This window comes from Olea europaea, chromosome 20 (assembly GCF_002742605.1).
Source record: "Olea europaea var. sylvestris chromosome 20, O_europaea_v1, whole genome shotgun sequence".
Lineage (NCBI taxonomy): Eukaryota > Viridiplantae > Streptophyta > Magnoliopsida > Lamiales > Oleaceae > Olea > Olea europaea.
The window spans coordinates 16405888-16419882 of NC_036256.1; the positions used below are offsets into that span (position 1 = coordinate 16405888).

Sequence of the window (13995 nt, forward strand, 5' to 3'; positions counted from 1 at the left end):
CCTAGAATATGGAGGTTAACTTTATCACCATTCAATTTTATTGCCAATCTCATTGTTCATCAACTCAACTCAAGGTTTATGTAAAACCAAGCTTAGAGGAGAGCTAACATTTGCCATGGTATGACAACATTAGATCTGTGATCATCTAAGCATCATGGTCAATACTCAATAATATCAAGATGAGAAAAAGTTTTTTCATTGGTGAATTTCTAGTTTCGACATACAAAATACTGGATGATAATCTTCATTATGCCCCTGTTTGAGCCCCCATTTTGATGAGAAAAAAGAATTTTTGAATAGTGTATTGATGTGAAATGTGTGGTTAAAAAATAAGGAAAATTTTTGGATTTGTGTGTAATATTATTTTATTCAAGAATGTGTGATTGAAATTATGTCAAAATACTGTTGAAAAATTCATTTTTTCCAAAGAATGGGGATCAAACAAGGGTTATATTTCATCTATGGATATGAGAAAAAGATAGAATTGAATAAGGACTCAAATAAAGTTTCTTTTTTCGGTCTCTTGGAGAATTGTTTTTGTAGTCGATGTATTTTCATGTCTTGGAGGGCCTATTCGCATTTGATACCCCATTTGGTTTCCATTCTTTGAATAAAAAATGAAAAATATAACCGTTATCCATCACATTAAGTCACCATATTTGACTTCCTCTCTCTTGTGTAGGTCCTGTAATTGTTATATTTTTCATTCTCATTCTTATAATAATGGGAATCAAACAGGGGCTGAGTGTCTGTCAGAAGTTGTTATATTCAACTTGGCCTAAGAAAAATCAATTGTTTTTCCGTTACGAGATATTCAAGAAACTTCCCTATGATCACTTCGAAAGTTCGCTCGTAAAGTGAGATGCAAAAATTCTTGACAAAAACCTAAAATTCTAGAAAAATAAAAGACGAGTTCAATAAGATAAATTATGTCTTTGTACTAAATTATAGCATGGTAAAATTATAATGGAGAAAATTTGAATTGGTGTTATGAAAAGAGAGAAAAAGAAAATAGAGAATATAATCAATAGACTTTTTTGTGTGTTTTATTAAGAACAAAAATCCTATATTTATAGGGAAGAATCAGTGATACAATAGTAATAATTTCTAAGACTGTAAGGTTATCATTGTCATTCATAATCTTAACATTTACAATACTCCCCATTAAATGACACATTACAAAATATCTGTTTCGTTAAAATTTTGTTTGATAAAAATTTAATAAGACAAAAAAATCAAACGAAGGAAAAAGAGTACAGTTATTTTGGAGTATTAAAAATAAATGCTGACTCGTTAAAATATTGTTAGAAAGATCTAGTGGAATAAATCTAAGCGAAAAAAAGAATACTACTTTCTCTGATGTTGATCACTGAAAATTTTTGAATCGACGCATTCAAATCTCATGAATCAATATTCTGAATGTAGATGTAGGCAGTACTTGTGTGAATAAATCAGCCACATTATCACTTGGGTGATTTGTTGGACATCGACGTCTCCATTATTTCCAAACTCATGTGTATGAAAGAATTTTGAAGAAATATACTTCAACGTGTCACCTTTGATATAACATCTTATGTTGGTGTAAAGCCATATCTTAAAGTGAGATTTATAGAAAATGTTATGTCAAGTCGAGTGTAGTTTGCAAGATGAGTTAATGTTCAAATTGTCCTAAGATATGTTACTTCATGACCAATTAACCTTTTCTCCATTTTCAGGTTGATGAAAATGGATATTTTTTCATATCAAGCAATCGAACAACCATAAGCAATGTCAATGAAAGTGCATTATCTATATAAAAACATTTTAAGACTTTTTCTATATATGTAGATTGATGAACAAATGATTTTTCTACAAAATGTTCAATCTACAACCCGAAACAAAATTTAATTTTCCTACATCTTTTATCTCAAATTCATTTTTCAAACAATTTGCAATTTTGTTGAGCTTTTTAGAAGTTTCGATTAAATTTAAATTATTAACATAAACTATCACAATTGCAAATCTAATATTTATTTTCTTTTAGAAAACATGTGGACGGACATCATCACTTTTATAACCAAATATTTGTTTTCTTTTATGAAAACATATCGACGGATATTGTCATTTTTATAACCCTCTTTCAACAAATATTTGCTAAAGTGATTATATCACATGCGTTCTGATTGTTTCAATCCACATAATGATCTTTACAAATTAATTGAGAGCACGATTCTCGGACATGCATAATTTGTTCCTGGCACTTTAAGTCCTTTGGGAGCTCATATATATGTCACCATCAAATGAACTATACAAATAAGCAATTATTACATTTATAAGGCGTATATTGAGCTTTTGTGACGCAATCAAACTAGTTAAGAATTTAAAGGTGATGGTGTCCATTACGGGAGAATACGTTTTCTCATAATCAATTATTGGTTTTTGTGAAAAATTTTGAATTACGAGTCAAACTTTGTATCTTGTAATTTCATTATTTTCATTTTTCTTTCGTACAAAGATTCATTTGTATCTTACAAGTATTACATTTTTAGGTGTTCGTTACGTGTCCAACCACTTTTTGTTTTTTCTAAGAAATTGAATTCCGCACATACGGCTTTTTTCCACTTTGACCTATCATTTCTACTTTGATAGTCTTTAACAGATTATGATTCAAGATCTTCATTTTGTATAATATCAAGAGCCACATTAAAGAGGTAAATATTGTCTATAACAACATTATTTCGATCCCATAATTTATGAGATAACATATAATTTATTGAAATTTCATTATTTTTGGATAATTGTGGTTCTTCAAGAACTATGTTTTCAATATTTGATTCATCAATTTTTCTAATGTTACTTTGTTCGAAGTTTTTGGTTGGTTTTTCTTCTGTACTTTTCTTTTTCAAGGTACAAGTCTTTTGAACCAACTGGTCGACCATGTTTGTGACGTATTTAAAATTTATTTGCTACAATAGATTATCCTACAGAGATATGGATTTTTACTGAAAATTTTTCTATTGGAATACATAACTTTGTCACTTTTCTATGACAACAAATATATTGGTAATTGATTTGCAGCTCTTTACAGATGAATAAATTTTTCAACCTGTTGCTTAAATTGATTATTGCAGGAATCAAAGTGAGATAGAGTCTTTTCATTCCAATAATTTTTTACCTTATTTTTTAGGATGTAGTTTTTCCATTCCAAAGTTAAAAAATTTATTTCATGAAAATGACAATTTGAAAAACGTGCAGTAAATAAATCATCCGTTAAAGACTCAAAATACCTAATAATAAATAGTGAATCAAAACACACATAAATCTCAAGTTTTCGTTGGTGGCCCATTTTAGTAAGTTTTGGAGGTGAGATATAGGGACTTAGATAGTACAACAAAAAACCTACAGGTGAGAAATATTAGGTTCATTATCAAATGCTAGTTGCATAAGTGAAATTGATAATAGGTAGTTAGTCTGATATGAACCAATGACGCAGCATGTAATATGACATGATCCCAAGTAGAAGTTGGAAGTTTTGTTTTTATAAGTTATGGTCTAATAATAAGTTGTAGATGTTTAATAAATGACCCGTTGAATCATTCTGTATATGAACATGTGCAACTGAATATTCAATAACAATCCTAATTGACATATGAAAATTGACGAATGCTTCTGATCTAAATTCATCATCATTGTCAAGACGAATAGTTTTGATTCAGTAATTAATGAATTGCACTCGTAATTTTATAATTTGAGCAAATAATCTAACAAATGCTACATTCTTAGTGAAAAGTACCAAACATAAGATCATCTAGAAAAATAATTAATACCTAAAAAATAACGAAAGGATCCACATGACGGGTGTATTAGCCAACATATACTCCACGAATTATTTTTAAGAAAGTTGAAGATCAATATTGACCTTTGTAACCAAATGTTTAATGACTAACTTGCTTTACGAATAAACTACACATGAATAATCATTAAATAAAAAGAATATTCTCGTCCTTTAAAGGATGCCCATGTAAGTTGTTTATTATTCGATGCACATTTATAGTTTCTGAATATCCAAGTCTATAATGTCAAAGTATAAAACTTTTTTTTGATAAATGAACTTCTGATTCATGACAATATTTGATTCAACCATTTTTATAAATGTATAATACATCCCATATGGGAGTGCATGCAATTTTTTATCTGCTTCTGGCCAAATATGAAAGAAGTTGTGCAAAAATATTAAATATTATTTTCTCACACCGTCTCAATGTGATATTCAATACATCAAATATCTTTAAAACTAAACAAATTTCTTTTGAATTTGCTAGAATAAAATGCATCATCAATATATAATTTTGTGTGATTTGGTAAACTAATATAAGCTCTAAAAGAGCCTTCAATGATATTCGATACACTTAATATTGTATTAAAAATATTTTCTACTAATGATAAGTCAAAAAAAATTATATGAAGATGAATTAAAATTGAAGTTTCCTCTGAAATACAGATGATGTATTTTTGCCTCTTTTTTTCTTACAAAGGATAATGGACTTCGACTAAAAAAAATAAAACTATCTTACTGATAATGTGTTATGAAAAGAGAGGAAAAGAAAAAAAGAGAATACAAGTCAACAGACATTTTTGGTACGTTTTATTAAGAATCAAAGTTATATATTTATAGGGAAAAATCAGTGATATAATAATAATAATTTATAGAGTTGAATGGGTACAATTGTCATTTACTGATAAACTTACAATTTATAACAATTGTATGCTTTTTGGGCAAACTTAAAATGGAAATTAATGTGTTTAAGTCCCGTTTGATGTCCATTATTTCTCATTATATTAAATTAAAATTTTCTTTCTTATATTTTTAACTACATAATTATCAATAAAATAATATTATATGTAAATTAAAATTTTTTTAATCATTTATTTTTAAAAAAAATATTATTCATCTCATTATAATCTAAACGCTACTAAACAAGTTGAAAATTAGAAACCAAACTTCAACCAAAATGCTTGTCGTAAGGCCATAGTTTTTATATTTATATATATTATTTAAATATACGTATTCATACAGATGTAACTGATCGTCCGCAATCATTTACTTTCATTTCGCTCCTCGCCAATTTTTCCCATCGTTCTCTCTGTTTTCGTATCTAGCGATATATATATCTATACAGATTTGGATTCTTGTTTTCTATTTCTTTCTCAAGAAAAGATAAATACATATATATATTTTAATCAAAGATTAGATCAGAGAAAAATGGTTGAAACAAGGCGAAGCTCGTCTTCTTCAAAGCGCGCCCTGTCGTCTCCATCCTCTTCTTTACCTAACGGCAAAAGATCTAAGGTTGGGGTTTTTTTAAATTTTTAGTTTTTTAAATTGTGGAAATTTTTGGGTCTTTTTTTGTTTTGTGTGAGTTTTGAATGATTTTGAGGTTTGGGTTGTTGGTTGGACTTAGGCGGCGGAGGCTTCATCTTCATCAACGAATGATTCACCGGCGGTGGAGGAAGTGGTAAGTGAGGCTGTGGTGAAGGAATCGGCGAGGGATGAGGTTCGATCTGTTGATCTGGCCATCGGTGGTGGTGCGAAGCAGTCGGATGTGAAAAAATTGCCGGAGGCGGTGGTGGAAGGTGAGCCTTTGATTTTTCCGATAACTATAGGTTTGATTTTTTTTCCTCTGCACGTGCTTTGACTTGATTTAGTCGCTGGTTTTTTCTTCTTTCTTTTTTTTTTTTCGCATTTTGTTTCAATTATATTCATCATTTTCTGTTTTTCGTAGTTGCCTCTGTAACTGATGCAGAGGAAGCGAAATTGAATGGACCAGCAGGGAATCGAGGAAAGAAGGGGCAACTGAAATCACATGCTGGGGACGCATGGGGGAAACTTCTTTCTCAGTCTTCTCAGGTAGATTGACAATTTTCACCCAGTTTCATCACTTACATCAGTAAAATATTATGTTTTTTGTTGTACCAAGTTGTTACAATAACTGTAGCTGATCTCTGTCTGGATGAATATGTGAATGCCGCACTACTTCTTTAGTCTGCCACTTTGTTTGAGTTATATAATAGGCTAAAATTGTTGGATTTATTCATAACTGTATAGATTTGTAGGTCAACTTATTGGGAGTTAAGATGAAAAGTGATTGAATTAACGAGACAGGATTATTCTTTTTCCTCTTCATTTTCTTTTTTGATGTTGTAATTTTCCCAAGTAAATGAAATTGAAATTTGAATAGATCTTTAATGAAGAAATGATGGCAGTGATAAGATTTAGTGTTTAATGTGGCTAAATCTGGTATGAAGGCTCTTTGCTCCATGAGGGAAAAGAATTTGGTTGGTATCAGAGTGTACATCATTTCACCATCTATTGAAGCATTTTGATTGCTTCGACTCCAAACTTTAATGCAAAACAAAACCTGGAGATAAAGAATAAAATCACAGATGAAACTAAATGTGAAACAATATGGAGAGTGAGGTTTTGTGTTGCAGGTCTTGGCTTACAAGATGTTTGCTGTTGTAAAATTGTGATTTCATGGAGGGGGTTATTGCACATGAACTTTATGAGGCTAGGGCACTCATTGCTCTTGTTCTATTTTGTATCTCCAAATTTAATTTTGTTTTCGAAGGTTAGGATGTTTCTAAAATAGACTAGGAAACCGTAAAAAACTTTGCAGACTATCAAAAAGCAAGCCTCAAATGCTGAGGCTTTGAAAAATCGAATCTTAGAAAGGTCAGGAATGAGACTTGCATGCCTCAGAGCTTCTGTGGCGTGCGACTCATGAAGTCAAGGCTTGAGATTTGACACAAAATGTATTCTTTGAACTCTGTGGCGTGAGCCTCAATAAGTCAAGACTTGAGAATTGACACAAAATGTATTCTTTGAGGCTTTTAATGAAGTTGTTGCACGAAGCCAATTTAAGGTTTGACTTTTGGACTCTAGAAAACAATGAGAAGATCAATTGATCATCTGGGAGAAAATGATGGTTAAATCTTCCTTTGGTTGAGTGAAATGGTTCTCCACTGGAAAACATATTTGTTTTTTCATAGAAGCTATGTCTTCGTTATAGAGTAAGTGAACAAGAAAAAATTTCTAGAAATTCTAGTGGATGGAGTTAGTTTATCTATCGTGGTGTGCCTATGAAATGTTAGTGATCAATGGTTGTGATGAGCTGACATGAGGTATGTTGCTTTGAACTATGATGGAGGTACTGGTCACCACATGTAGGCAACCATGAGTCTTCAATGGTGGGTGCTAGTTGTGGTTGTGGGCTATGAATTCTTGATGGTGCATTTGGAAAATGGCAGTCTATGCAAAAAAGCTGGAACTTTTTTTTCCCCCTAAATTGTGTAAAATGTTTTCCTCCTATAAATGCAATCATGTTTTACAAAACAAAAGGACTGTGGTAAAAAGTAATTGCAACAAGTTATCAAGAAAAAATTTGGAGGGGTGAACATCATTTACACGGGGTAGATGATAAGTAGTCTGACATTTGCGTCATCATGGAAGGATATAGTTGTGAACTGGTGTGCGTCAACATAGGATGTTTTCTCTGTCTGACTGTCTCTATAAGGCCTCACTTTCATAAGAGAGCATGACTTTTAGAGTTCAAAGTGAATTCATAATTATATCAGATTGGTTATGTTCATGCTGTCAAGGTACATGGATTTCAACTATTGTAGAAGCCTTGGAAACTTTATTGACGATATCTAACCACGAGTGGTCTAATTGGTGTTGGAGGAACTTTTTTAAGGTCTGGATCTGGAAGGAGAAATGCTCTAAATCAATGTGGGTCAAATATAAATGAGTGGCCAAAGCAGTATAAGCTCGTGAACTCAAAGTGGCTTAGTAAAGAGTGAATCCCCTATTTGATGGCTTGTAGTTACCATTACATTAAATGATTAAAGACTAATGTTTTCTTGAGATTATACATCAATTAAAATTTTATTCTGAATGTTACTTTCTCAAGGTTTTCGCCTTTAGGCGTCTTTGCGTATTTATTACCATGGAGGTAAATTTCAAAAGGACTATCCCTCGCTGCTGTAGCTACGTTGTCTGTTGTGTCCAAAAGAAAAATGTTCATGATAAAGGGTTCATCCGTTCATGGTCAGGATCTATAGACACTCCGTTTTTACATGTTAATATGTATAAAGTGTCATTGGATCAATACATGGTATTGGATAACATCCTTTGTTATTTTTATCATGTCATGCTAGCTATTTACGGTTAGCAGATTCTTTAACTTTTCTTGATATAATATTGTGAGTAACTCCAGTTACATGCATAAAATCATGTCATCAATTGTAATAAGATCGAAGAGAAGGCTAGCTGTTGGAGAATTCTTAGTGATATGAGGGTACTTATTAGCATTCAGTGCTGCCCTTATTTTAACATTTAATGTTGCCTTATCTGTTAGTATGTGATATTAAATGTAATCATTGGTGAGATTTTCTGTAGCTCTTTTGACTAGAATGCCTTATTATAGTTGCTTTCACTTGTTGATTACCATCATTAGCTTTGACACATATCACATGCAGCGTAAGAGTTACAGTGTGTTAGATAAAACGAGACTTTTTGCTGTTTCCTCTGAAATTGGGTATAGAATGAATCTTTTTCTATCATCATTTTCCTCCAATGCATGTTCTCTGCCAATGTTGAATTTTTCATACTTTTTGAAAATGAAAGAAAACGAAAATAGCATCTTGTTACGATTGTTTGTGATTTGTATTCCTTTATCCTCCCTCTGTTTTTGTATTATTCTTTCTTCCTTTTTGAGGGTCTTTGGTGGAAGAATTATTATTGAGGTAGTACCAACTTAAGATAAATAGTGGATAATGAACAGAGATTGTTGTATCCATTTTATTAAGTTTGCAAGATGCACATGGTAGGAGAAGGAGACTAAATGTTTTTATAGAACTTAGATTAATTAAGTTGAATTTTTCCTTTTGATTTGTTTGGTAGGTGAGAAGGAAGTCATGTCGCAAATGTTAGAGAGTTGCCATGCTTAATCCTCATTTTGCCTTTATTGTATTGTTTTACGATTTGCACACAGTCTCTTGCTTTTGATGTTACCGTTAGGTCCTACTTTCTTGATTTCATTATTTGACACGATATGTCAGGTTACTCAAATGAGGATATTTTATGGTACTCTGTGTGTATTGTTCGAGAATGGAAGTATCTGTGAAATTTTTGTGGGCTTTTTGTCTAGAAGTTGATGTCTTGTGTCTGTGCTTCTGTTGGAAGTCTATGTTTCACTACTATATTCTACTTCTTAAATTACGTTGCTTTGTCTTATTTAATTTCATGACGTTTTCAAGATTTTTGGAAGATTTGATTTTCCTTGTTCAGTCAAATTCTAGACACGATGAAGTTCTCATTTGTTTCCTCATTTAATATATAATCTTGTTTCCTTTCCAATTTCTATTATTTGGCGTCGAGCAATTTCTTGCATGTTATTGCCGCTCACTTGTTGAAATCTTTAATTTAGTTGTTGCCTTCAAAATTTTCATCCTGTTTTGTTTTTGGACTTCTAAAATTTGATAGAATATTAATATATGTCTTCAAGTGAAGTAATTAGCTGACCTTCTGTCATAAGGACTGGCCTAGGCAACATTTAGACTATCTTCTTTATTTTTCTTCATATCCCTGTTCTGGACTTCTTCACTTGATAAATTTTTTGAAAAAATTCTAGTTTTCTTTTCCACCGTGTTAATTCCAACCACCTTTGCAAACCTCTCAAGGTTGCCTAGGTTTTGTTAGGCTAGTCTATTTTTTCTTCTTTAGGTGAGTGCATGCCTTGTTTTAATTTCATTCCAGTAACAGGGCATTTCGAAGTGTAAGTTTCAAGACAAACCAACAAAAGAATAATTTTTCTAATATAAAATACAAAATATGTTCCAGACTGAAAAATTCATACTTTACAAATTAAGAAAATTAATGCTCTAACTTATAAACAATAATGTTCTAACTTATAAACAACATAGCCCTTGTTTGATCCCCATTATTTTCAAAATACATTTTTCACTCTCTTTTTTTCAATCATACGTTCTTCAATAAAATAATATTTTTCGCAAATCAAAATTTTTTCCATATTTTTTAATTACACATTTTTTATCAATCTACTATTCTAAAATGCATTCTCTTCTAAAAATGGGGCTCAAACAGGCTCATAATATATCAATAAAGTAGCAAGTAATGAGTTCTCAGATTAATAATCAAGACTCGAAACATATTCTTTTCTGTATTTAGTCTTTTCTTTTCCGGAATTAAAGGTGCCATAATTAAATTGGAACCTGCTGGGGAAGTAAAACCAATGTAGAAGCTTCGAACAGTTGTTCTAATCAATGAGTTCTTGTTAGGTCTGTTCATCTTTGCATGAAGTGTCGGTTCAACCTACGGATATTAGGAGTGCAACTGCTGACGTGGTTTGTCCTGGGTTGGATTTTAGTCAAGAAGAGCTACTTGAGAATTTGGTTTTGGCTGTCTTAGTTCTGCTTGTAGTATGTATACTTAAGTTTTGTTCATGGGTCTTTCATGGAAGATGGTGTTCTTTTACATCAACGTCTGTTTCTCTGTTTCTTTGGTTTGGTTAGTCGCTAGGCATTGTGCACTATAGCTCTAGAGTCTCCTTAAGGCATTCTCTACTAATGGACTCATCTTCCTTGATTAGGAAGTATGTTGGAGTGCTATGTTTTCGCTGAGGGAAAATTTGCTGGCTGTTGGACCAATTGTCCTAACCTTAATGCTCAAGGCTGTGGATTGAAGTTGTAGGCAGCAAAGAATTCCATTTGGTTTTGAGTTTGAAGGAGTTGTCTTCAAGATTTGGTCTTACGTTTTTAATTCAAATCCTAGATAAGTTGAAAATAAGAATATCTTTTCTCTAGCTTGAAGGCTAGTGTTGGCAGATTTGATTTTCCTTGTTCAGTCAAGTCCTAGATGGCCGAATTTTTTTATTTCTTGATTTACAAAATTTAACGTAGTTTCCTTCTCTTCATAGATTGCGTCTTATGAAAAGTCTATACCACAAAATTTGGTAGGTATTCATAGTGAAGGTTATGGTTGATAGTTGTATCTTTCCTACTTCGACTATCTGTAACCATCTTTCACTTTGTAATTCAAGAAGATAAAGAAGAGTTCTAAAAATTCTCTATTCATTTTCCTATTTCTGTTTCAATTGCAATTAATCCATATTTTCCAACAAAGATTTTCTATGATTGTTTTGATTCCCTTAGGTTGATTTTTAGATAAATAAGATCTGCATCGTTATACATTTGTGGGTTGAGAACTTAAATTGAACTTAAATTAGGTTTTCTGTCATTTTTCTTCTAAACGTCGAATGTCATTATAGCTACTTTTAATGATGATTCTCCTTCCAAAAACCAAGAGGGTAGCTTGAGAAAATGTCTTAAATTGTTGATTTTTTGTATTAGGCTTCCAGAGTCCTTTTTCAAGGTCAGGATAGTCATTTTAAGATGGAAGTAGTATTGTTACGGTGTTTATAGCTCTGCACTAACAGATCAATGTTTTAATCTTTCTGTCTTAATGTATATGTGTTCATGTACACTGCGCACTCATCGTCAGGCAGACACACCCAAAGTATTGGGGGAGGGTGAACTGAGGGATGTGTGGTGTCTTCAGCTGCTGTGAATTATGATAATCCACTTGCAATTTCTGCCGTAGTTCTATAGCTAGACTCAAATGGTGCCATGTGCTTATTCTTTCCCGTGATTTCTCCCTCCAGAATCCTCATGTTGTTTTGCATCATCCTACTTTCACTGTTGGTCAAGGCAGCCAATGCGACTTGTGGGTAGGAGATCCATCAGTTGGTAAATCTTTGTGTAACCTGAAGCACATGGAGTCAGAGGTAAGTAGTAAATTTAAACATTTGAAACAAATTCACAACCTTTGTTGAGAATTCAAGTTCTTTTGATCATGGTACTGGCATCCCTGTTCAGTTGTTTTCTCTCTTCTTTTGTAACTATGTCCAGGGTGGAGAGTCAATTACTTTACTTGAAATAACTGGAAAGAAAGGATCTGTCCAAGTGAATGGCAAGTCTTGCACTAAAGATTCCATTGTACGACTAAAGGAAGGTGACGAGGTGGTATTTAGCTCGTCTGATAAACATGCTTATGTATCCTTTGATCATCATGATTCAGTTGTATATGTCATAGGATTCTGTAATAGTTGCTAGAGTGAGTCATTATATTTCATTTCGCTACATCTAAATTTACTGAATTAGCATGTATCTTCCAACGTCCTTCAACATGAGAAAATTTCCTTAACATAAGGCCAGATTTTCCAACAACTCGTAAATAATAAAACATCTGTTTCGGACGTGCCACCTTCAGTCAACATATTAGAAGCCCATGGTGGACCAATAAAAGGTCTACATATTGAGACAAGATCGGGAGATCCTTCTGCTTTTGCAGTTGCGTCAACACTGGCATCTTTATCGAATCTCGGGAAAGAATTATCGCTTCTTCCTCCATCATCTCAGAATGATGAGGATGCACGGCAGGGTTCTGAATTGCCATCTGTACCTGCTGCTTGTGAAGTCTTAGATAATGGTCTCTTGGATTCTGACATGAAGGACTCCTCTGACCATAATGACGAGCCTATTGTTTCATTGGGTGAGAAGAGCACCATTCCATCTTCTGACGTTGCCAATGAAAACTTGAGTGTTGATGCTGAGACTGGGAAGATTATATCTGAAACCAGTGACTTGAGGCCCTTTCTACGCATTCTTGCAGGATCAACAGCTCCTGACGTGGATATCAGTGGTAGCATTTCAAAAATTCTCAAAGAGAATAGGGGAGTAAGAAATCGACACAAGGATTCTGACCCTCTTATTTCAGCATCATCAAGGCGTCAAGCATTCAGAGATGGTTTACAACAGGGGATTCTTGATTCCAAATTTATTGATGTTTCATTTGAAAATTTTCCATATTATCTAAGGTACCATTTCCCATTTAGTTTGAGGCAGCTAACAATATCTTTATTCTTATCTCTGTTGTTTCTGCTAAAATTTGTTATTTTTTGGCCATGACTTTCCTGTATCATTTGTTATGATTTTTTCACTATGCTTTTCAAGAAGCTTGCATTTTATTTTATTTTTTTTCCATTTGTTAGCAGTATTTTGGTCTACTTAGCAGTGATTAGATGGATTGAATTTCTGTTTTTGTCACTATCTTTCCTTTTATTGTCTAAGGAAGTGTAGGATTTTGGCTAGTTACTAATATGTACTAGAAGAGATGTAGTTTTTGCAAGTGATTGAATTCTCTGATTTATATGGTTTCTCACAGTGAAACCACGAAGAATGTTCTAATTGCTTCGACATACATACATCTGAAGTGTAGTAAATTTGCAAAGTTTACAACTGATCTCCCTACGGTGTGTCCTAGAATCTTATTATCTGGCCCTGCAGGTACATAGCTCTATTGCTGTTCTGTGTATATGAATATACATGTTCCCATTTTCTTCTTCTTTCGTATTGAACCATTTTCATTTTAACTTCTTCCCTTCATAGGTTCAGAAATATACCAGGAAACATTGACCAAGGCACTTGCTAAACACACTGGCGCTAGGCTTCTTATAGTTGATACTATTCTATTGCCTGGTGTAAGCTTCTATCATATCCCTTATAAAATGTGTATTTTTGTTGAATTTCATTCTTCAAGGAGTTCTTGACTGTCTTTCTTGTTAGTTTTTACATTATACTATCTGCTTTTCTAACTCTGTTCAGGGACAAACAACGAAGGAAGCTGATCCTGTAAAAGAAATTTCAAAGCCTGAAAGAGCAAGTGTATTTGCTAAACGGGCTGCTGCTGCTGCTGCACTACATCTCAAGAAACCAATGTCAAGTGTTGAGGCTGATATGACGGGGGGATCAACTTTAAGTTCTCAGGCTCAGCCAAAGCAGGAGGCGTCTACCGCTTCATCAAAATCCTGCACTTTCAAAAAAGGTATTGTGCTGTTAATATTTTATTAGCTTTTTCATGGTTCATTGGGGGGGGTG

The 13995-nt window shown here is 32.9% G+C and overlaps 1 protein-coding gene across 3 annotated transcripts in view; it reads left to right on the forward strand.

Moving 5' to 3' along the window:
* Positions 1–5055: 5055 nt before the first annotated feature.
* Positions 5056–13995, forward strand: part of LOC111369837 — a 14626-nt gene continuing 5686 nt past the window's right edge. For 2 of the 3 annotated variants that reach the window (XM_022991524.1, XM_022991526.1), the window contains exons 1-9: positions 5056–5329; positions 5442–5643; positions 5763–5887; positions 11721–11843; positions 11968–12111; positions 12274–12935; positions 13283–13404; positions 13507–13598; positions 13723–13942. In XM_022991524.1, the coding sequence (XP_022847292.1) occupies positions 5243–5329; positions 5442–5643; positions 5763–5887; positions 11721–11843; positions 11968–12111; positions 12274–12935; positions 13283–13404; positions 13507–13598; positions 13723–13942 (1777 nt within the window). In that variant the 5' untranslated portion in view covers positions 5056–5242. The remainder of the gene's footprint in view (positions 5330–5441; positions 5644–5762; positions 5888–11720; positions 11844–11967; positions 12112–12273; positions 12936–13282; positions 13405–13506; positions 13599–13722; positions 13943–13995) is intronic. The other variant, XM_022991525.1, reaches the window with a different exon arrangement.